The 24,541-nt window shown below is 36.6% G+C and overlaps 2 protein-coding genes across 2 annotated transcripts in view; one reads left to right on the plus strand and one right to left on the minus strand.

Moving 5' to 3' along the window:
* The first annotated feature begins 4,531 nt into the window (after window positions 1-4,531).
* LOC123523474 (galactose-3-O-sulfotransferase 2-like) lies at window positions 4,532-6,573 on the plus strand. Its single transcript, XM_053538613.1, has 2 exons — window positions 4,532-4,981; window positions 5,469-6,573. Exons 1-2 carry the CDS (start codon window positions 4,920-4,922, stop codon window positions 6,547-6,549), a joined length of 1,143 nt encoding a protein of 380 aa, XP_053394588.1. The 5' UTR covers window positions 4,532-4,919; the 3' UTR covers window positions 6,550-6,573.
* Window positions 6,574-12,812: 6,239 nt separating this feature from the next.
* LOC123524689 (terminal uridylyltransferase 7-like) overlaps window positions 12,813-24,541 on the minus strand; it is a 71,908-nt gene continuing 60,179 nt past the window's right edge. The window contains exons 27-28 of the mRNA XM_053539715.1: window positions 20,537-20,606; window positions 12,813-19,146 (exon numbers count right to left, since the gene is read on the minus strand). Of these exons, the coding sequence (XP_053395690.1) occupies window positions 19,106-19,146; window positions 20,537-20,606 (111 nt within the window). The 3' untranslated portion in view covers window positions 12,813-19,105. The remainder of the gene's footprint in view (window positions 19,147-20,536; window positions 20,607-24,541) is intronic.

Here is a 24,541-nt window from a genome sequence, read left to right on the forward strand (position 1 = left end):
ATTTGATTGTTAACACTCTAGAGGTCACAATTTTGACCTAATCTTAATGAAACTTGGTCAGAATGTTACCCTCAATAAAATCTTGGACGAGTTCGATATTGGGTCATCTGGGGTCAAAAACTAGGTCACCAGGTCAAATCGAAGGAAAAGCTTGTTAACACTCAAGAGGTCACAATTTTGGCCCAATCTTAATGAAACTTGGTCAGAATGTTACCCTCAATAAAATCTTGGATGAGTTTGATATTGGTTCATCTGGGGTCAAAAACTAGGTCACCAGGTCAAATCAAAGGAAAAGCTTGTTAACACTATAGAGGTCACATTTATGACTATATCTTCATGAACCTTGGTCAGAATGTTAATCTTGATGATCTTAAGGTCCAGTTTGAATCTGGGTCATGTAGGGTCAAAAACTAGGTCACCGGGTCAAATCAAAGGAAAAGCTAGTTAACACTTTAGAGGCTACATTTATGACCATATCTTAATGAAACTTGGTCAGAATGTTAATCTGGATGATCTATAGGTCAAGTTTGAATCTGGGTCAGGTGGGGTCAAAAACTAGGTCACTAGGTCAAATCAAAGGAAAAGTTTGTTAACACTCTAGAGGCCATATTTATGACTGTATCTTCATGAAACTTAATCAGAATGTTAATCTTGATGCTCTTTAGGTCAAGTTTGAATCTGGGTCATGTGGGATCAAAAACTAGGTCACCGGGTCAAATCAAAGGAAAAGCTAGTTAACACTTTAGAGGCTACATTTATGACCATATCTTAATGAAACTTGGACAGAATGTTTGTCTTGATAATCTTTAGGTCAATAGGTCAGGTGAGCAATACAGGGCCTTCATGGCCCTCTTGTTTTTTAAACTCTTTAATTTTGTTAGCCAGGCAGCCAGCCTAAGAGACCATGTAAAATATAAAACAATGTTTAAAAAGATTCAACTGAATATATGTGTTGGCACAAATCTTAACTGGTAATTCAGAGGCTTCCATGGCAAAGTGGTTAAAGTTTCTGACTTCCAGTCACTTGCCCCTCACCACTGTTGCTTTAAGGACACGTCACGCCTGAGATAGTTTAGCATTATTGCAATACACCATCGGTATTGTGTTTCCAATACATGTGCTCATTAGATAAATCCTCAATATCTATGTGGAAATAAGGGATGTGTTTTGTATGATTGCAACACTGTGAGTTGCTCGAATTAGTGACAAATGACTGAAATAATAGGAATTCGTACGTGACTTGGATAGACAAAACGACAGTGAGGTAACAATATATTCTTTTATTTTATGCTAACTAATGAAATACTGTATTCTATCAGTTAAATATTTTTATATCTCATCACTCACACTGTGAAAATATGAAATCTATATTTTCACACTGAGAGATATAGCTCCGCCCCCTCATACATTGTGCATGAATTTTAAATTATTTGCTGAAAACAGGATGAAAATTGTAGTCGCACTTTGTTCTTTATAGTATACTTCTCGATTCAAATTATTTTACTTAATGAGAATTTCATAACGTTATGCATGAAAAAATAAAATAAAATGGAACTTTATGTTGTGTGCGTCTTTCTAACGTCACAACAGGTCCGACGTCATGTCTGTTTACGCGTGTCTGTTTCCCGCGCTGAGATTAAAATTGTTGCAAAATGCATATTTCAGCGTAATTGAGCATAAAATAAAAAGAAAATTTGTTTGTTTTGAGTGAATATGGAATATATCTCACTGAGAAGTGAAAATTTTCTCACTTCGAATATCCTCTAAATATTGTTTTTATTCATGAGTTGTAAGCTACAATATAGAATACCCATTTTTAAGAAAATCAAACTGGAAGTTAGAAACAAGAGGGCCATGAAGGCCCTGTATCGCTCACCTGACTTATTGGCCCTTAAAATCATCAAGATTAACATTCTGACCAAGTTTCATTAAGATATGGTCATAAATGTGGCCTCTACAGTGTTAAATAGCTTTTCCCTTGATTTGACCTGGTGACCTAGTTTTTGACCCCCACATGACCCAGATTGAACTTGACCTAAAGATGATCAAGATTAACATTCTGACTAAGTTTCATGAAGATACAGTCATAAATGTGGCCTCTACAGTGTTAACAAGATTTTCCTTTTATTTGACCTAGTTTTTGACCCCGCCTGACCCAGATTCAAAGTTGACCTAAAGATCACCAAGATTAACATTCTGACTTAAGTTTCATGAAGATACAGTCATAAATGTGGCCTCTAGAGTGTTAACAAGCTTTTCCTTTGATTTGACCTAGTGACCTAGTTTTTTAACCCACCTGACCCAGATTTGAACTTGAACTATGATCATCAAGCTTAACATTCTGACCAAGTTTCATTAAGATATGATCATAAATGTGGCCTCTACAGTGTAAACTAACTTTTCCTTAGATTCTGGTGACCTAGTTTTTGATCCTACATGACCCAAATTCAAACTGGATCTTGAGATCATCAAGATTAACATTCTGACCAAGTTTCATGAAGATACAGTCATAAATGCGGCCTCTACAGTGTTAACAAGCTTTTCCTTTTATTTGACCTGGTGACCTAGTTTTTGACCCCGGATGACCCAATATCAAACTCGTCCAAGGCTTTTTTGAGGGTAACATTCTGACCAAGTTTCATTAAGATTGGGCCCAAATTGTGATCTCTAGAGTGTTAACAAGCCTTTTCTTTAATTTGACCAGGTGACCTAGTTTTTGACCCCTGATGACCCAATATCAAAGTCTTCCAAGACTTTATTGAGGGTAACATTCTGACCAAGTTTCATTAAGATTGGGGCAAATATGTGACCTCTAGAGTGTTAACAAGCTTTTCATTTGATTTAACCTGGTGACCTAGTTTTTGACCCCAGATGACCCAATATCGAACTTGTTCAAGATTTTATTGAGGGTAACATTCTGACCAAGTTTCATTAAGATTGGGCCAAAATTGTGATCTCTAGAGTGTTAACAATCAAATTGTTGACGATGCTGCCGCCGCCAACAGACAATGGACACAGGGCGATCACAAAAGCTCACCTTGAGCACTTTGTGCTCAGGTGAGCTAAAAACAGAAAAAATTTAATTGGGTCACGAGTCATCATATACCTGTCAAAATTTGTCATTAGTTTTCACAAGCTGTCAAAATTATTTTTATCCCTCTATTTTGCAAATGCATTGTTTTTGTAAGTATCTTGGTCAGATATTGTAGTGTGTAACTTACTTTACATTCCACATTATTATTTGTGCTTAAAATTGCTTTGATTAGCTCACCAAAGTCACGTATGAATTTCTATTGTTTTAGTTTATTGTCTGTTATAAAGGTACCAAACCTCAATATTATGATATAAGAATTGTTTCTTTCTGGTAGACAAAGGAAACTATTTGGTTGAATCATAACATAACGGTTTTTGGAAAGAACTGAATATTCTTTGGTTTTTTGTTATTCACCGGAAATTCAAAAAGTGACATCACCTTAAAAAACCTGGCTTAGGGTGTAGAATCCTTTTATATGAAGACAGCATCCAGCTGGCTCATGGAAGGTAAGTAGTTCTGTCCTACATGTGCCTCTGCCTGAAACAAAGCTCAGAAGAGAATTTTCAAAAGCTGAAACAAGAGGGCCATGATGGCCCTATATCGCTCACCTGAGTACCAAACAAAATTTTGACTGATGAAGCCCAAAGGACAGGAACAATAAAGGGAAGAAATTAAAAATAAATCCTCAGAAAAAATATCCAAGTCCAAATGACAGGAACAACAAAGGGAAGAAATTTAACCAAAAAGAAAAAATAATTCTTACAAGGTACAGATAGTCAAAATACACCTAAACATTGGAGGTACATCAATGTCATCCGGTTTCTTTGAAATCCTTCAAGGGGTTCAAGAGTTACAGAGCGGAAGGGAAATTGCTAACCAACAGACAGACAGACAGACATCGAGGAGATAACATAATACGTCCCTTCGGGCGTATAAAAAGCAATCAAGATCTTATGGGGATACAAGTTGTGTGCAAGTTTGGTTAAAATCAAATCATAAATGAAGCTGCTATTGTGCAGACAAGGTCAAAATAGCTAATTCTGGCCCTATCAGGGGCCATAACTCAGGAACCCATAAGGGAATCTGGCCAGTGCAAGAAAGGAACCAAGATCTTGTGGTGATACAAGTTGTGTACTAGTTTGGTTAAAATCAAATTATAAATGAAGCTGCTATTGTGCAGACAAGGTCAAAATAGCTAATTTTGGCCCTTTCAGGGGCCATAACTCTGGAACCCATTATGGGATTTGGCCGGTTCAAAAAAGAAATTGAGATCTTATGGTGATACAAGTTGTGTGCAGGTTTGGTTAATATAAAATCATAAATTAAACCACTATCATGCAGACAAGAAATTGTTGACGGACGGACGCATGCACGGGAGGACAGACTGATGACGGTCGAAGGGTGATCACAAAAGCTCACCTTGTCACTATGTGACAGGTGAGCTAAAAATTCTATACAACCCAAAATTGTGTAGGTGTGACACAACCCCCCAACAAAACACAAACAACTGATAGTTCAGATAGTGTGTGAAGACCTTGAGATATCTCTTTAAAAGTATTTCACTTAAAACAGACTATATTTAATAGATCCTAGAGAAGTTATGTTGTCATTTTTCTTTCACAAGTTATCAGTAGTTTTATCAACCAATTATGTGATAAAGCATACTTTATGAATTACCATGTTTTTTCTCTGACCGATGTTTTACTGTGCTCAGATACTTGTGAAATCTTCAAGTAGTATGCAAATAAAAGTATCTTATCTTAGGCAGATGTTTCACAAAAATTTGTATAATAGATAGCACAGTATCAATATTACAGATATTTAAGGTTAGAAATTCTGAATAAAATCAGTATTTTTATTGAAACTGTTAATTGTTTTATTCACAATGGATACAAAATTCTGGCCGTACATAATCAGATGCCCAAACAGGAGGCTAAAAAAACATGTGTAAGTGCTTTTTGTATACTACTGTTATTTAATACTTCAATTGAGACAGACCCTTACCAAATTTCATTATTTATGTCTATTGTATTTAAGTCTCTTGATGTATATAAATGACATGTGAACTTTAACATTTTTACTAAGTTATTTCATTTTTAATTAAAGCAATTCACTGGAAAAAGGATACTTAAGAGAGAATATTTTATAAATGTTTGCACATTTAAACAAGAGTCCTGCAAAGCGGGGCAATATATGCCCGAAGGGTTATATCAGAGGAGGACAGAAGCAAAACTTAAAGAAAAAGCAATATCAATATTTAAATTTTTTTTGGTGAGAAGTGGGGAAGCATGATGTGTGTGTGTAGTGGTGTTGACTGGATACGAAAGGGCTAGAAACTAAATGAAATTTGTTTTCAATCTTTTATAGATTTTTAAGAAGTTAATTTTTCTGAGTGCCACCTTAATCATGAGAATTTTTTTAACAATATTTTCAGTGTTTGCCTTGTTTTTGGGATGTGCCTAGTTACAGCAATGTATCTAGTGCAAACACACAATGGCTGGATTATGGACAAAATATTTCAGCTACATTCACAGCAGTGTACAGAAATACAGAACATTGTTTTTTTGAAAGTTCATAAAACAGGTAGCTCAACAGTGGCAAATATTCTGCAGAGATTTGGCTACTTCAGGAATCTAAACTTTGCACTTCCAAATAAAACTGCTGGACAGTTGCGGTATAATTATTTTGGAGGAGTTGGAGAGACTTTAAAACCTGGTGGGACGATCCCCTCAAAACCGAAGTCAAAACAGTACAACATATTGTATAACCATGTTATCTTCAACTGGAAGCCTTTCTTGAAAATATTTCCGAAGAATACTACAGTTTACGTGACGACGCTACGGCAGCCCGTCAACCAATTCCTGTCTTCATTGTTATTCTTTTTGCATGAGGAAATTCTGGATGCAGCTAAGGAAAATATTACTTTTTACCTGAAGAACCCCGAAAAATTTGAACCAGAAGAAAGCCCGTATCTGTCATTCACAAATAATAGGCAGGCCCTTGACCTTGGACTTCCACCATCGAAAGTCAGAGACAAAACCTACATAACCAGGTATATAAATATGCTTGACAAAGTATTTGACCTTGTTTTGATAATGGAATACTTTGATGAGTCCTTGATACTGTTAAAAAGACGAATGTGTTGGAACTTTAAGGATATTCTACACATACGGAAAAACAAAGCATATCAGTCTTTTGATTTTCAACTGAGTTTTAATGATAAAACTTTACTCAAAGACTGGGCACTGGCCGATCATCTGATATATGAACATTTCTATAAAAAATTTCATATCATTTTGAAAAGGGAACCAAATGTTATGGAGGAAACACACGACTTTAAAATGATCCTCTACAAAACACAAAGGTTTTGCAACAACAGTGGAAGTGAAACCCAGCTGGTTATACAGAAGAGCAAATGGAACGAACAGTTTAAAATTACTGCCCTTGACTGTGCCTACATGAAGTTAGGAGAACTACAGTTTTTAAATAAAATTTTGCATGATATACGTAGATAAATAAAAAGTTGTTTTGCTTTATTACAGATCTACTTGTTCTCAAAAAAGTATTGTCACAGTGTCGTAAAGTTTTGTTATTGTGTATGTTACATAACCCTGGACATGATTGATTCCGCCTTTGTGATCAGTGTAGATCATGATCAGCCTTTACATAACAAAATCAAATAATTAACCCAATTTCACTAGTAAATTTCAGCCACATATGTAACATATGCAATAAAAAAGTTATAATGCAGGACTGGTGTCACTAAAGCCCTCATCACCTTATGGCACACAAATCCTGTGTTAGTACACCCTATGGGTCCCGCCCCTTGTCCCAAGAGCAATAATTGATGACATTTTGAATGTCTACTGCTCAGAGACCCATTCATCAAAAAGTTAAATTTCATTTTCAGTTTAACAGTCATAAACTGTTAAACCCTTACTACACCATGGGGGCCTCATCGCTTATTCCCAATCCACCAGAGCCTTCATTTGTAGAAACCTGAAGCCCTATCATAAGGATTTTGCAGCCACAACGTCCATCTACACTAATAGCTTACACTGGAGGCCACAGCATCCACCTGCCCAAGTTGTTCACACTGAATGCCACAGCATCACCTGCACAAACTGTTCACACTGAAGGCCACAGTATCCACCAGCACAAGTTGTTCCGTGCATTATTTCATCATAAGCAGGCACCTGGGTAGAACAACGGCCTTCCGTAAGCCAGCTGGATGGCTTCCTCACATGAAGAATTCCACAGAATCAATATACACCAATAGTTCACACTGGATGCCACAGAATCAATATACACCAATAGTTTACACTGGATGCCACAGAATCAGTATACACCAATAGTTCACACTGGATGCCACAGAATCAATATACACCAATAGTTCATGCTGGATGCCACAGAATTAATACACACCAATAGTTTACACTGGATGCCACAGAATTAATATACACCAATAGGTCAAACTGGATGCCACATAATCAATATACGCCAATAGTTAACACTGGATACAACAGAATTAATATATACATATAGGTCAAACTGGATGCAACAGAATCAATATATATACCAATAGGTCACACCGGATGCCACAGAATCAATATACACCAATAGTTCACACTGGATGCCACAGAATCAATATATACCAATAGTTCACACTGGATGCCACAGAATCAATATACACCAATAGGTCACACTGGATGCCACAGAATCAAAATACACAAATAGTTCACACTGGATGCCACAGAATCAACATACACCAATAGTTCACACTGGATGCCACAGAATCAATGTCACGGAATTAATATACACCAATAGTTCACTCTGGATGCCACAGAATCAACACACACCAATAGTTCACACTGGATGCCACAGAATCAATATACACAAATAGTTTACACTGGATGCCACAGAATCAGTATACACCAATAGGTCACACTGGATGCCACAGAATCAACATACACAAATAGTTCACACTGGATGCCACAGAATCAACATACACCAATAGTTCATACTGGATGCCACAGAATCAATATACACCAATAGGTCACACTGGATGCCACAGAATCAATATGCACCAATAGTTCACACTGGATGCCACAGAATCAATATACACCAATAGTTCACACTGGATGCCACAGAATCAACATACACCAATAATTCACACTGGATGCCACAGAATCAATGCCACAGAATTAATATACACCAATAGTTCACTCTGGATGCCACAGAATCAACACACACCAATAGTTCACACTGGATGCCACAGAATCAATATACACAAATAGTTAACACTGGATGCCACACAATCAGTATACACCAATAGGTCACACTGGATGCCACAGAATCAATATACACCAATAGTTCACACTTGATGCCACAGAATCAATATACACCAATAGGTCACAACTGATGCCACAGAATCAATATATACCAATAGGTCACACTGGATGCCACAGAATCAATATACACCAATAGGTCACACTGGATGCCACAGAATCAACATACACTAATAGTTCAAACTGGATGCCACAGAATTAATATACACCAATAGTTCACACTGGATGCCACAGAATAAACATACACCAATAGTTCACACTGGACACCACAGAATCAATATATACCAATAGGTCACACTGGATGCCACAGAATCAATATACACCAATAGTTCACACTGGATGCCACAGAATCAACATACACCTATAGTTCACACTGGATGCCACAGAATCAACATACACCAATAGTAAACACTGGATGCCACAGAATCAATACATACCAATAGGTCACACTGGATGCCACAGAATCAATATACACCAATAGTTCACACTTGATGCCACAGAATCAATATACACCAATAGGTCACACTGGATGCCACAGTATCAATATATACCAATAGGTCACACTGGATGCCACATAATCAACATACACTAATAGTTCACACTGGATGCCACAGAATCAACATATACCAATAGTTCACACTGGATGCCACACATTCAATATACACCAATAGTTCACACTGGATGTCACAGAATCAATATACACAAATAGTTCACACTGGATGCCACAGAATCAATATACACCAATAGTTTACACTGGATGCCACAGAATTAACATACACCAATAGGTCAAACTGAATGCCACATAATCAATATACACCAATAGGTCACACCGGATGCCACAGAATCAAGATGTCACATAATCAATATACACCAATAGGTAACACTGGATGCCACAGAATCAATATGCACCAATAGTTCACACTGGATGCCACAGAATCAATATACACCAATAGGTAACACTGGATGCCACAGAATCAATATACACCAATAGTTCACACTTGATGCCACAGAATCAATATACACCAATAGTTTACACTGGATGCCACAGAATCAATATATATCAATAGTTTACACTGGATGCTACAGAATTAATATACACCAATAGTTCACACTGGATGCCACAGAATCAATATATACCAATAGGTCACACTGGATGCCACAGAATCAATATACACCAATAGTTAACACTGGATGTCACAGAATCAATATACACCAATAGTTCACACTGGATGCCACAGAATCAATATACACTAATAGTTTACACTGGATGCCACAGAATCAATATACACCAATAGTTTACACTGGATGCCACAGAATCAACATACACCAATAGTTCATACTGGATGCCACAGAATCAACATGCACCAATAGTTCACACTGGATGCCACAGAATCAACATACACCAATAGTTCACACTGGATGCCACAGAATCAACATACACCAATAGTTCACACTGGATGCCACAGAATCAATATACACCAATAGTTTACACTGGATGCCACAGAATCAATATACACAAATAGTTTACACTTGATGCCACATAATCAATATACACCAATAGGTCACACTCGATGCCACAGAATCAATATACACCAATAGTTCACACTGGATGCCACAGAATCAAGATACACTAATAGTTCACATTGGATGCCACAGAATCAACATACACCAATAGTTTACACTGGATGCCACAGAATCAATATACACCAATAGTTCACACTGGATGCCACAGAATAAATATACACCAATAGGTCACACTGGATGCCACAGAATCAACATACACCAATAGTTCACACTGGATGCCACAGAATCAATATACACCAATAGTTTACACTGGATGTCACAGAATCAATATACACCAATAGTTCACACTGGATGCCACAGAATCAATATACACCAATAGGTCACACTGGATGCCACAGAATCCACCCAGACCAATAGTTCACACTGGATGCCACAGAATCCACCCAGACCAATAGTTCACACTGGATGCCACAGAATCCACCCAGACCAATAGTTCACACTGGATGCCACAGAATCCACCCAGACCAATAGTTCACACTGGATGCCACAGAATCCATCCAGACCAATAGTTCACACTGGATGCCACAGAATCAAAATTTACCATTAGGGTCACACTGGATGCAGAATCAATATACACCAATAGGTCACACTAGATGCCACAGCATCCACCTAGATCAATAGCTCAAACTTCATGCCTAGGCATCCACTTATACCTGTATTTTACACTAAACGTCACAGCATCCTCATAAACCAATTGCTCAAACTTGATGTCACGTCATCCACCTGTATCAATAGCTCACACAGGGAACTATAGGATCAACCTACATCAATAACTCAATCAGGACACTACAGGATCAACCTACATCAATAACTCAATCAGGACACTACAGGATCAACCTACATCAATAACTCAATCAGGACACTACAGGATCAACCTACATCAATAGCTCAATCTGGACACTACAGGATCAACCTACATCAATAACTCAATCAGGACACTACAGGATCAACCTACATCAATAGCTCAATCTGGACACTACAGGATCATACTACATCAATAGCTCAATCTGGACACTACAGGATCAACCTACATCAATAACTCAATCAGGACACTACAGGATCAACCTACATCAATAACTCAATCAGGACACTACAGGATCAACCTACATCAATAGCTCAATCTGGACACTACAGGATCAACCTACATCAATAGCTCAATCAGGACACCATAGGATTCATCAACATCACACTTTGGATGCCATCGAATCTACCTAACAATAGGGCCAAGATGGCCCTAGGTCACTCACCTGTGTAAACACACCATAACAGTGTAAACATGTTTTACCTAGTGATTACATGGAGACAAATACTCTGACCAATTTTCATTAAGATTGGACCAAGAAACGTGGCATCTTGGGTGTAAACAAGCATTTTCTTTGATTTGACCTAGTGACCTTTTTTTTTTTACCCCACATGACCCAGATTGGAACTTGTCCAAGACTTCATGATAACAAACATTCTGACCAAAATTTATGAAGATAGACTCAAAAATGTGCACCCTATGGTGTAAACAAGCTTATTCTTTGATTTGACCTGGTGACCTAGTTTTTGACCCCACATGACCCAGATAAAAATTCATACGATATTTCATGCAGACAAACATTCTGACCAAGTTTCATGCACATCAAATGAACAAGAGTGTTAACACACTTTTCCTTTCATTTGACTGGGTAACCTAGTTTTTGATCCAATATGACCCAGTTTCAAACTTGGCCTAGGAACCATCAAGATAAACATTCTGACCAAATTTCATGCAGATAGGGTCATAAATGTGGCCTGAAGAGTGTTAACAAGCTTTTCCTTTGATTTGACCTGATGACCTAGTTTCTGACCCCATATGACCCAGTTTCAAACTCGGCCTAGAAATCATCAAGATAAACATTCTGACCAAGTTTCATGCAGATAGGATCATAAATGGGGCTTCTAGGTTGTTAACAAGCTTTTCCTTGGATTTAACCTGATGACCTAGTTTATGACCCGACATGACCCAGTTTCGATCCAGGCCTAGAGATCATCAAGGTAATCATTCTGTGCAAGTTTGTATCAAATCAAAGCATAAATGAAACCTCTATATGGCTGAAAAGGCCAAAATAGAAAATTGTGCCCCTTTCAGGGGCAGTAACTCTAGAACCCATGACGGAATCTAGCCGGTGTTCGAAAGGAACCGAGATCTTACTGTGACTTAAGTTGTGTGTAAGTGTGGTTAAAATCAAATATAAAATGTCACTTCTATCGTGTTCACAAGGCAAAAATTACCAAATTTTGGCTCTTTTAAGGGTCAATAAGGGGCCGTAACTCATGAACCTAGGATTGGATCTGACAGATTCATCATGGAATCCAAGCTTTATTGTTGTTGAAGACATTTTGCAAGTTTGTATCAAATCAAACCATAAATGAAAAGTCTCAATATGGCTGCAAAAGCCAAAATAGCAAATTTTGGCCCTTTAAGGGGCCACAACTCTGGAACCCATGATGGGATCTGGCCAGTTTTCGAAAGGAACCGTGATATTATGCCCATACAAGTTGTGTGCAAGTTTGATTAAAGTTGATTGCAAAATGTGGTCTCTATCCTGTTCACAAGAAAATTGTGAACGGACGGACTAAGGGCGATCACAAAAGCCTGTGACAGGTGAGCTAAAAACAGCTTAATCTTGGCGCAATAGGATCCACTATTCTTACAGCAAATACTGAACTATGAGCTTATTTGATCTAAAAACTAGAACTATCTGAAGAATGAAGGTCTGCATAAATCATGATTAACAAAGTCCCTTGATAATCTTTTTTTCAACCGCTTCATTAAATAGGGGTGTTTACATGTGCATGGTTATAAAAACTTTAATACTACATGTAATCAACATTTTATTCTTCACGTAAATATATATAATGATGGCATGATAAGGAAATATTTAAATTAAATTTTATTCAATTTATAAAAAATTACCGTATTTTAGTGTGTATAGGTCGCACTTTTTCTACCCATTTTGCTGCCTGAAAAAGTTCCTGCGACCTATACGACAGAACATTGCCAGCAGTTTTTTTTTCGGGCCAATATTCTGACCGTAGCTCTCGCAAAATTACGTGCATCTGTTACGAACGAACAAAATGGATAAAAAAATATCAATATCGGCGGCTTTTCAACCAATAGCGGTTACTTTCAATAAAATATATCGTAAATAACCCATACAGACTATTAAAATTACGAATGACTTTAATTCAAAGATGTTTTTGCAGTCTGAATTACGTTTGTTTCTACTTTCGTTTTACTGGACGCCATTGACATGTACTCCGGGTTGGATAAAATCCGGACAGATCCGTCCTCCATTCCAAACATTGTTTATACTAATTCTTAGTGTATTAAAAAGCTTGAATGATTATTTTTTACTTTTGATTTTTAAATAAAAGAAAAAAATCCAAAAAGAGATATTTTGTTAATCTTTTTACTCAGAATCAAAAGAACGCGGTTAATTACATGACACGGAAAGGTGTTATAATTGCTGTGCAAACAATTCACACTTAAACTTGCATGATAAGAGACGTCTGCTGCCAATTAGTGTCAAAAAGCCGCTTTTCTTTGATGTAGTCTGTTACCGATACTACTGTTGGTACGAAACGGTTGGGAACGAAAATAACACAGTCCGATTTCCACCAATCAGGTTCTGATAATAATTCAGTCCGCGGCATCAATATGGCCGCCGCCATAACTTTTTTGCCGGTAAATATTAAATATTGCTGGGGAAAAAATCCGAAATTTAACTGCGACTAATACGCTAGAAGTTAAATTTTCCGACCATTTCCAGAGCAAAAATTAGATGCGGACTGTACATTACCGCGACCTATACACACCAAAATACGGTATCTCAATTCTATTTCAAAACTGCAAAATTAATAACATGGGTTTCAGTTCAAATTCATTTTTCAGGCAAATGTAAATCCATAAATGACCTCAATGATGTTATATTCAGAATGCCTTTGAACTGCCTACAGAGAATGCATTTGCCATTTCAAAGGTATTTTTGACATAGAAAATGAAACAATGAACTTATCTGATCTTCACAAAGCAGTTGATATGCATAAAATTGATACAAAATACCTAAAATAATGCATTTCTTTTATTATTCTGCTTCATAATAGGCAGATATCTTGAGAGAACTACTAACTTAGTTGAACTGGAAATACATAAATTCTTCAGTTAAAATTATACTGTGTGTCTAACTTTAAGTAAGGCACTTGGTAACTTAATAGTTTAGTTTTTGGTAGTTAATATGTACTGGCTAGGAACCAGTTTCCAGGTAAAATTCTATGTTTTTTGTACAATATTTTCTTAGGAATCATTTGACAAAACTGAAATTCTTCAGCTCAAAAATTAGAACTGTCACAGGAGTGACTCATACCCCCACCATACGGTCTTGTCACAGAAGAATGGCAACCATAAGAAATCTTAAAAATACTTTGGAGTACTTCATCCTGGGCTTCCACATATAAGTAATACTAGTATAGTAATACTAGTAAATATATTAAATCTCTAATATTAGAGATACACTAAAAGTGAATACAAAAAAGTGTCTTACTGACCCATATTACCACAGAAAAATGTTTTTTACTTTTTACATAGGACTTACAATAAAAAAGTTAGAAAAATACCTAAAATATTGAAAATCTAAAAATAGGATTTCTAAAAATAGACTAATTCCTGGAATTTAAGGGGAAGAAACTCAGTACAAAAGTTAAAAAAAGGTTACTTCTCTTTGGCTCAAAGCCAATCAGAATGAGATAAAGTGAAAATACATCAAAATTAACCTTAAATTCTAGGTAAAAGGGGACACAATTCAAGAAAAATTAATGTCAGAGTTATGCATCTTGTGTCACATGATGTGGGTGACGAGGTGGAACATCTATTTTAAGTCTGAATCAAATCCATTCAGTAGTAACTGTGATATTGTGAAACTACATCAAAATTAACCTTAAATTCTAAGTAAAAAGGGCCATTATTCATGAAAAATTGGTGTCAGAGTTATGCACCTTGTGTCACATGATGTGGGTGATGACGTGGAACATCTATTTTAAGTTTGAATCAAATCCATTTTGTAATAATTGAGATATAGTGAAAATACATCAAAATCAACCTTAAATTTAAAGTAAAAGGGGACATAATTCATAAAAAATTTATGTCAGAGTTAAGCACCTTATGTCACATCATCTGGGTGATGAGGTGGAACAACTATTTTAAGTTTGAATCAAATCCATTTAGTAATAACTGAGATATAGTGAAAATACAACAAAATTAACCTTAAATTCTAAGTAAAAGGGGACATAATTCATGAAAACTAGGTGTAAGAGTTATGCACCTTGTGTCACATGATGTGGGCACATGATGTGGGTGATGAGGTGGAACATCTAATTTTAAGTTTGAATCAAATCCATTCAGTAGTAACTGAGATATAGTGAAAATACATCAAAATCAACCTTAAATTCTAAGTAAAAAGGGGCATAATTCATAAAAAAATGGTGTCAGAGTTATGCACCTTGTGTCACATGATGTGGGTGATAAGGTGGAACATCTATTTTAAGTTTGAATCAAATCCATTTAGTAATAACTGAGATATAGTGAAAATACAACAAAATTAACCTTAAATTCTAAGTAAAAGGGGACATAATTCATGAAAACTTGGTGTCAAGAGTTATGCACCTTGTGTCACATGATGTGGGTGATAAGGTGGAACATGTATTCTAAGTTTGAATCAAATCCATTTGGTAATAACTGAGATAATAGATTTCGGGACGGGACGGGATGCGACGCGACGGGACGCCACAAAACTGACTCCTATATACCCCCCTCAAACATGTTTGGTGGGGGTATAATAATCAATACTATCTATTTAAATTCTCTGCTTCTGAGGGGACTCAAACAGGGTTATAAAAAATGCAGCATTTTCCCCTCAATGTGGAAAGCTAGCAGCCAAATACTTTAGTATGACTGACTGTAACTGAGAGATGAAAACAGGTAACTGATATATATTTATGCTTGTCTAACTTATAATCTTTCTAACAATGCATATTAAAGGTAACAGGCCTGTCAAAAGCAGCCGTGAAAGTTAAAAGTAATTCATGCTGCCATTGCTAAAAGAAATGTACAGGTTAATTATTTCAAATCCACTTGGTAACTCAGCAAGCCATATGATTTCGGACTTGGGTGAGATAATATTATAAATTTTGGGACACTCCTAGGCATCTGAATAATTTAAATCAAACGACATAATGGATAATATCAAAATCAAGTGGTTACTACACTTGTCTTGAAACTAGCCCTGTACGACTACTGGTTCCTAGCCAGAAAATCCTAAATCTAAATTTCAATAAATTAAAATTTAAAATCACAAAATTTAACATAAAACAACTACACATTCTGAATTTAAAGTAATATTTAGTAAATGACTGGATGCCTTGTGGGTAATATAAAAACATGTTCAGTAGAAACTTTTCCAAGACAAAACAGCCATTACTCCCAAGCTGCATATAAAACAGATTTCCTAAATCTACTTAAAACAAGAGATCACAGAGTGATCTTGGCGCCCACCAATGTGCCATTTTTGAGTGTTCCAAATTTCAAGACTTATTGACTAGCTCAAGGTCAAATTTCATTTCCGTACACAACACTGTGCATGTGGTCCAAATTCGAAAGCTGTAGCTTGAGAAATGTGAAAGTAGGTCACTAGATCAATTTCAAGGACAAAGTTCTTTGTACACAAAACTATGCAAGTGGTCCAAACTTGAAGGCTGTAGCTTGAGAAATGCGAAAGTAGGTCACTAGGTCAATCTTAAGGTCAAAAGTTCATTTCGGTACACAAAACTATGCAAGTGGTCCAAATTTGAAGGCTGTAGCTCGAGAAATGTAAAAGTAGGTTACTAGGTCAAAATCAAGGTCAAATTTTATTTCAGAACACAGAACTATGCATGTGGTCCAAATTTGAAGCCTGTACCTTCAAAAATGTGAAAGTAGGTCACTAGGTCGATGTAAAGGTCAAAGTTTGTTTCGGTACAAAAAACTATGCATGTGGTCCAAATTTGAAGGCTGTAGCTTGAGAAATGTGAAAGTAGGTCACTAGGTCAAAATCAAGGTCAAATTTCATTTCGGAACATGAAACTATGCATGTAGTCCAAGTTTGAAGCCTGTACCTTCAAAAATGTGAAAGTAGGTCACTAGGTCAATGTCAAGGTCAACATTTTTTTCAGTGCACAAAACTATGCATGTGGTCCAAATTTGAAGGCTGTAGCTAAAGAAATGTGAAAGTAGGTCACTAGGTCAAAATCAAGGTCAACTCATGTCAAGGTTCATCTTGCCACTCAAAACCATACATGTGGTCCAAATTTGAATGTTGTAGGTTATTGACAAGAAGATTTTAAAAGCTTTTCCCTATACAAGTCTATATGAACCATGTGACCCCCAGGGCGGGGCCATATTTGACCCTAGGGGGATAATTTGAACAAACTTGGTAGAGAACCACTAGATGATGCTACATTAAAAATGCCAAAGCCCTAGGCTTTGTGGTTTGGACAAGAAGATTTTCAAAGTTTTTCCCTATATGTCTATGTAAACCATGTGACCCCCCGGGTGGGGCCATATTTGACCCCAGGGGGATAATTTGAACAATCTTAGTAGAAGACCACTAGATGATGTCACATACAAAATATCAAAGCCCTGGGCCCTGTGATTTTAAACAAGAGGTTTTTCAAAGTTTTTCCCTATATAAGTCTATATAAACCATGTGACCCCGGGGCGGGGCCATATTAGACCCCAGGGAAATAATTTGAATCGTCTTGGTAGAGGACCACTAGATGATGTTTCATACCAAATATCAAAGCCCTAGGCTCTGTGGTTTTGGAGAAGAAGATTTTCAAAGTTTTTCCCTATATAAATCTATGTAAATTATAGAAATAAACAAAGGGCCATAACTCACTAAAAAGTTGTTGAACCAGTCTGATTTTCAGGGGGACACAACTAGGGTACCAATACATCATTCTGACAAAGTTTGGTCAAAATCCCCCTGGTAGTTTCTGAGGAGATGCGATAACGAGAAATTGTTAACGGAAGGACGGACGACGGAAGGACGACGGACCACGGATGCAGAGTGATTTGAATAGCCCTAAAAAACTTTGAAAATGTCTCACAAATTATTCAATGGGTGAAATATATCTTTACAACAGTATGGAATTATTCTGCTGATAAAATCTGGATGTCTAAAAATGACAGAAACTTTCATATGATCCGACTGTGTAGAACGGATCATGCATTTTGAAGAGGATACAGCTAAAAATTACACAGTGCAAATCAGATTTTCATAAAGAAGTTGTATGACCCCTGTATTATGCATTTACATATTTGAGCCGTGCCATGGAAAAACCAACATAGTGGGTATGCGACCAGCATGGATCCAGACCAGCCTGCGCATCCGTGCAGTCTGGTCAGGATCCATGCTGGTCGCTTTTAAAGCCTACTGCAATTAGAGAAACCGTTAGTGAACAGCATGGATCCTGACCAGACTGCGCGGATGCGCAGGCTGGTCTGGATCCATGCTGGTCGCAAACCCACTATGTTGGTTTTCCCATGGCACGGCTCATTTAGTGTTTTGTTTGAACCTCTCTACAAATGTGCTGCATTTTCTTGACATTTTTTCTTTTGACAGAAAGAGGAAATTCTGTCTTTCAAATTATTCTAAAACCTATGAATAACAAATCTTTTAAAACATCCTAAATCGCTACAAAGACTTTAAGTCAGTTAAAATACATGTCATCCTAATTTACATATTCACTATACAAAATTGATACAACGGAACAGAATTTTGTTGTGACAAAAAATAAAATTTTATTACACCAGAAAATTCTACACCCTTAAACTATCTGTTCACAAGAGTTATCTTATTACTAATAATTCACTTAATACCCATAATTCATAGTTAAAAATATTCTGTGTACATGCTCTATGTTACCATGAGAATGCTCTAAATGGAATGCATATCAGGAACTCTTGTGCGGGATAAGAACAGTATTTAAAAGAGAGCACTCAGTCTATTAAGTGAAGCACGTCTCTGGTAACCATGGAAACAATAGTTCTTAGCACCATGTTGATAATGTAGGTAACACTTTAATCCTTGTTGCTGTAATATTCATTCTTCACTGTAACCCCTGAAAAATATATACAGTCCAGATATTGATCCTCAGTTACACTGAATAAACATCAATATTACTAATAATATCTGTCAGATGTTAACGAAGTGGATAGGTGTTTACAAAGCAGACAGAAATATCCGTTCCGAGGGCACCTGCACATTGGGCAGTAACAAGGCTTGCTGAGTTATGCCCATGCGCAGGTGGTCAAGGGACGAATATTTCTATCTGATATGTAAACACATGACTGATATTTTTTCTTGCATATCATATACATATAAGCTTTTTATTCCAACAGATTATTTTTCTTGCATACCGTATTTTACAAATAAAAGAATAAATAAAGCAAAAACTTTCTTTGTAGCATACTTTCTTATAGCATAGTACACAAAGCACGGGAAATTAATGTCCGTAAGCAGAAGTGACGTCATGACGTTTCATTGATGCACAATAAAGTTCCACTTAAGTTTTATCGTTTCAAGTGTAACAGTAATACTACGTTCTTACCTTAAAATAACGTATTTTGAATCGAGAAATATACTGCAAGGAACGGAGGGAAACTATCAAGGTGCCTGATTTTTTTGTATTTTACATAAACAATATATAATCAATGCATGAATCACTAAGGTTGTCATTAACAGCACGAGAGTCATCTGGCATGGGGGGTGCCAGATGGGTTTTGCTGGCATAGGTAAAATCACCGGAAACACCAGTCCGGTGTGCAAGAATGAGTTATATTCAACAAAGATTAAAGTCTGAAATTTACACTCAGACCACAATAGGTAAACATTTCTTAATATGACACATCATATTTGCACTACTAAAATTCTGTGTAATTATTTAACAACACAAAGATTGTCATACAATTACTATTACTGTGAAATCATTAATATATCTATATATTAATATATTTGTTGGGGACTAATTTTCGTAGATTTAGTGGTTGTTTCAACCCATGAATTTAACCCTTACCCTGCTAAATTTCTATAATGAACTTGTCTATCTTTCAATTTGGACAGTACCATTAACTGTTAAAAGTGGTGCATACAAAAAGATACTGACTGAATGGCGAACAATGCAGGTCATGGTCAGACTGCATGGATGTAGAATCAATCACGTCCAGCATGATGAGGGTTAAATCCCAATGACTAAGTAAATTTCTATTTATTTCATCTTTAAATTTTAAAATCCACAAAATTCATGCTACTAAGAAATAGTTGTCTTAGACAAAACCATGAAATTTAATACCCTCAAAATTTCATAATTTTACAATATCTTGACAAAGACAGAGCAAGAAAAATGATGACAAATAAAGCAGATATTTTACTGTATGCACATTACACTATGTTTTGTGAAGTGAAGGCAGACACTGAAACAGGTTCTGTTGGAAAAGGACTTGAAAACTTACCAAAATCTGGTACTTTCTCCCTATTGCCAGACTTCTGCACACTGACTTTTCTTTCTGCTGATAAAGGAGACTGCAACACAAAAAGATTTCTTTTTAATCTTGGATTCTTAATACACCCTATATAAACATCACATCAATGTACTTTTCTGCCAAACACTGAATTTCCTTGTATAAATGTTGAAATATAAATGACTAGATCTAAAGTCATTAATGTTAACAAAGATATAATATCTAATGTTTATTTATCAATTTAAGACGTTGTTACACTATCAAGAAAGCATCCTTTCAGAAAAACAGATTTTTTTAAAACCGTAAGTGACTGCTATTACAAATTTAAATCCCATTTCAGTAAAACTGTCAGATAAAACAGAGATATCTTTTAAAGCATCGTGTGTCTTTTATCATGTTTTATCAATAATCAGAATGTTGAGAAATATAAAACTTTTAGTGCAGAGAAATTTTGTCATAGATTGCAAACAGCAAAAAGACTACATATGAGCCGCGCCATGGGAAAACCAACATAGTGGGTTTGCGACCAGCATGGATCCAGACCAGCCTGCGCAGTCTGGTCAGGATCCATGCTGTTCGCTTTTAAAGCCTATTGGAATTGGAGAAACTGTTAGCGAACAGCATGGATCCTGACCAGACTGCGCGGTTTTCTCATGGCACGGCTCAATTATCTGCTCATTAATGGGCAAGATATAATGGTGCAATGCACTGTGCTTCTACTGCTTTCGAAGTTTTAAGCATGTTTGTTTTAAAGTAAAATTAATCATCCATAAAATATGTTCAGATGAAGCAATCCATCTGACTGACAGGCATTTGACTTTATTTGGTTTAGAACAATTTTCTAATGGATTTGGTTAACTTTTGTGACTTCTAAACAGAAGTGCAGAAGTCAATTTATAATGTCGAGAAACTAGTAATTTGCTAATACTGGTGAACTCGAAACAGGTTTTCCTGCTATCAAATTGTACTGCCATTTTACACTGTTTTAAAATCACTGGTGAAAAATAGGTACTGACAAAGTAGTTCATAGGCTTTAATACCATTGTAGCCCTTGCACCAACACAACTAACATTTCAAATTAAACCGATAGCTCTACATGAATACCATACAGATCTGTTTTGATGAAAATCTCATAATGTTTAGAGCAACAAAACAACAAAACAGTTTACAATTCAACAACTGTAGCCTAAAAAACAATACCTTTACTTACAGGCACTTTTAAAGTTATTGGTAATCAAGTGTTAGATGCTGTCCTGTTGTAATACACATGCAACATGCAAGGTCAACAGAAACATGCACTTCAAAACATGCCAGTTGTTAACATCAATTCTGATTGTTCAGACTTGTTAGGGTTATTGTTACAAAACATGTTATTTACATCAATCATCAGCTAGCATTACACATACAAGTGACTGTCATAGTTTTTGTAAAGGCTATTAGATGTTAGCAACAGCTTTTGCGAAAAAGAGATTTCATTCATGAAATGATCTTTAAAAAGTCCTGTTTTTTAAACAGTAACATAGTAAAAACAAGAGCACCGCCTTGCGGGTGCTGACGCTCATCTGATTTTTTTTGTATAATAGAAATATTGTCCTACCCATGATTTTCTAAGTCTAAAAAGGGCCATCACTCTTGCAAAAAGCAGGATAGAGTTATGTTTCTTGATGTACAGTGTCCACTTATGATGGTGAAAAACTGTTGCAAGTTTTAAAGCAATAGCTTTGATAGTTTATGGGAAAAGTTGACTTAAACATAATATTCAACCAAGAAAATGATTTTTCTAAGTCCAAAAGGGGCAATAATTATTGCAAAAAGCAGGATGGAATTATGTTGCTTGCTGTACAGGGTCAGCGTATGATGGTGAACAAGAGCTGCAAGTTTTAAAGCAATAGCTTTGATAGTTTAAGAGAAAAAGTTGACCTAAACATAAAACTTAACCAAGAAATCTGATATTTTCTAAGTCCAAAAGGGGCCATAAATCTTGAAAAAGGCAGGATGGAGTTATGTTTCTTGCTGTACAGGGTCAGCTTATGATGGTGAAAAACTGTTGCAAGTTTTAAAGGAATAGCTTTGATAGTTTAGGATAAAAGCTGACCTAAACATAAAACTTAACCAAGAAAACTGATTTTCTAAGTCCAAAAGGGGCAATAATTCTTGCAAAAAGCAAGATGGAGTTATGTTTCTTGATGTACAGGGTCTGCTTATGATGGTGAACAAGTATTCCAAGTTTCAAAGCAATAGCTTTGATAGTTTAGGAGAAAAGTTGACCTAAACATAAAACTTAACCAAGAAATCTGATATTTTCTAAGTACAAAAGGGGCCATAAATCTTGCAAAAAGCAAGATGGAGTTATGTTTCTTGCTATACAGGGTCAGCTTATGATGGCGAACAAGTATTCCAAGTTTCAAAGCAATAGCTTTGATAGTTTAGGAGAAAAGTTGACCTAAACATAAAACTTAACCAAGAAATCTGATATTTTCTAAGTACAAAAGGGGCCATAAATCTTGCAAAAAGCAAGATGGAGTTATGTTTCTTGCTATACAGGGTCAGCTTATGATGGTGAACAAGTATTCCAAGTTTCAAAGCAATAGCTTTGATAGTTTAGGAGAAAAGCTGACCTAAACATAAAACTTAACCAGGCAACACCGACGCCGACGCCGACGCCGACAACCGCTCAAGTGATGACAATAACTCATCATTTTTTTTCAAAAAATCAGATGAGCTAATAAGTAACTAGAAGATGCTTTTGTAGAAAAGCGCATGTCTCCCCCAATGCATAGTCGTATAAGCAAGAAGTCAACAGGGGACAGGAACGGTAGTCAAAGTGACACTGATGGTTGGCTACAATAGGGATCATCTACTAGGCATGTCCATTTCATTGGAAACGGTTTTCTATGTTCAGCCCGTGACCTTGACCTTTGATTGAGTGACCTCTAAATCAGTAGGGGTCATCTACTCTGCATGTCCAATCATTCTATTAAGTTTCAACATTCTGGGTCAAGTGGTTCTCAAGTTACTGATTGGAAAGCGTTTTCGATGTTCAGCCCCCTGTAACCTTGACCTTTCACGGAGTGACCCCAAAAATAATAGGGGTCATCTACTCTGTAAGTCCTATCACCCTATGAAGTTTGAAGGTTCTAGGTCAAATGGTTCTCAAGTTATTGACCGGAAATGGATTTCCATGTTCTGTCTGCTGCGACCTTGACCTTCAATAGAGTGATGCCAAAATCAATAAGGGTCATATACTCTGCATGTTCAATCATCCTATGAAGTTTCAACATCCTGGGTCAGTTGGTTCTCAAGTTACTGACCGGAAGTGGTTTTCGATGTTTGTGACCTTGACCTTTAATAGAGTGACCCCATAATCAATAGGGTTTATCTGCTCTGCATGTTCAATCAAACTATGAAGCTTCAACATTCTTGGACAAGTGGTTATCAAGTTACTGATTGGAAATGGTTATCCATATTCAAGCCCCTGTGACCTTGACTTTTAACAGAGCTATCCTAAAATCAATAGGGGTCATCTACTCTGCATGAACAATCATCCTATGAAGTTTCAACATTCTGGGTCAGGTGGTTCTCAAGTTACTAACCGGAAATGGCCCCTGTGACCTTGGCCTTTGATGGAGTGACCCCTAAATCAGTAGGGGCCATCTACTCTGCACGTCCAATCATCCTATTAAGTTTTTATAACTGTGGGTCAAGTAGTACTCAAATTATTGATTGGAAATGGTTTTCAATGTTCAGGTCCCTATGACCTTGACCTTTAACAGAGTGACCCCAAAATCAATAGGGGTCATCTACTCAGCATGAACAATCATCCTATGAAGTTTCAACATCCTGGGTGAAGTGGTTCTCAAGTTATTGATCAGAAATGTTTTTCCATGTTCGGGCCCCTGTGACCTTGACCTTTAACAGTGACCCCAAAATCAATAGGGGTCATCTACTCTGCATGACCAATCATCCTTTGAAGTTTCAACATTCTTGGTCAGGTGG

This window comes from Mercenaria mercenaria, chromosome 3, assembly GCF_021730395.1.
Source record: "Mercenaria mercenaria strain notata chromosome 3, MADL_Memer_1, whole genome shotgun sequence".
In the NCBI taxonomy this organism is placed as follows: Eukaryota; Metazoa; Mollusca; class Bivalvia; order Venerida; family Veneridae; genus Mercenaria; species Mercenaria mercenaria.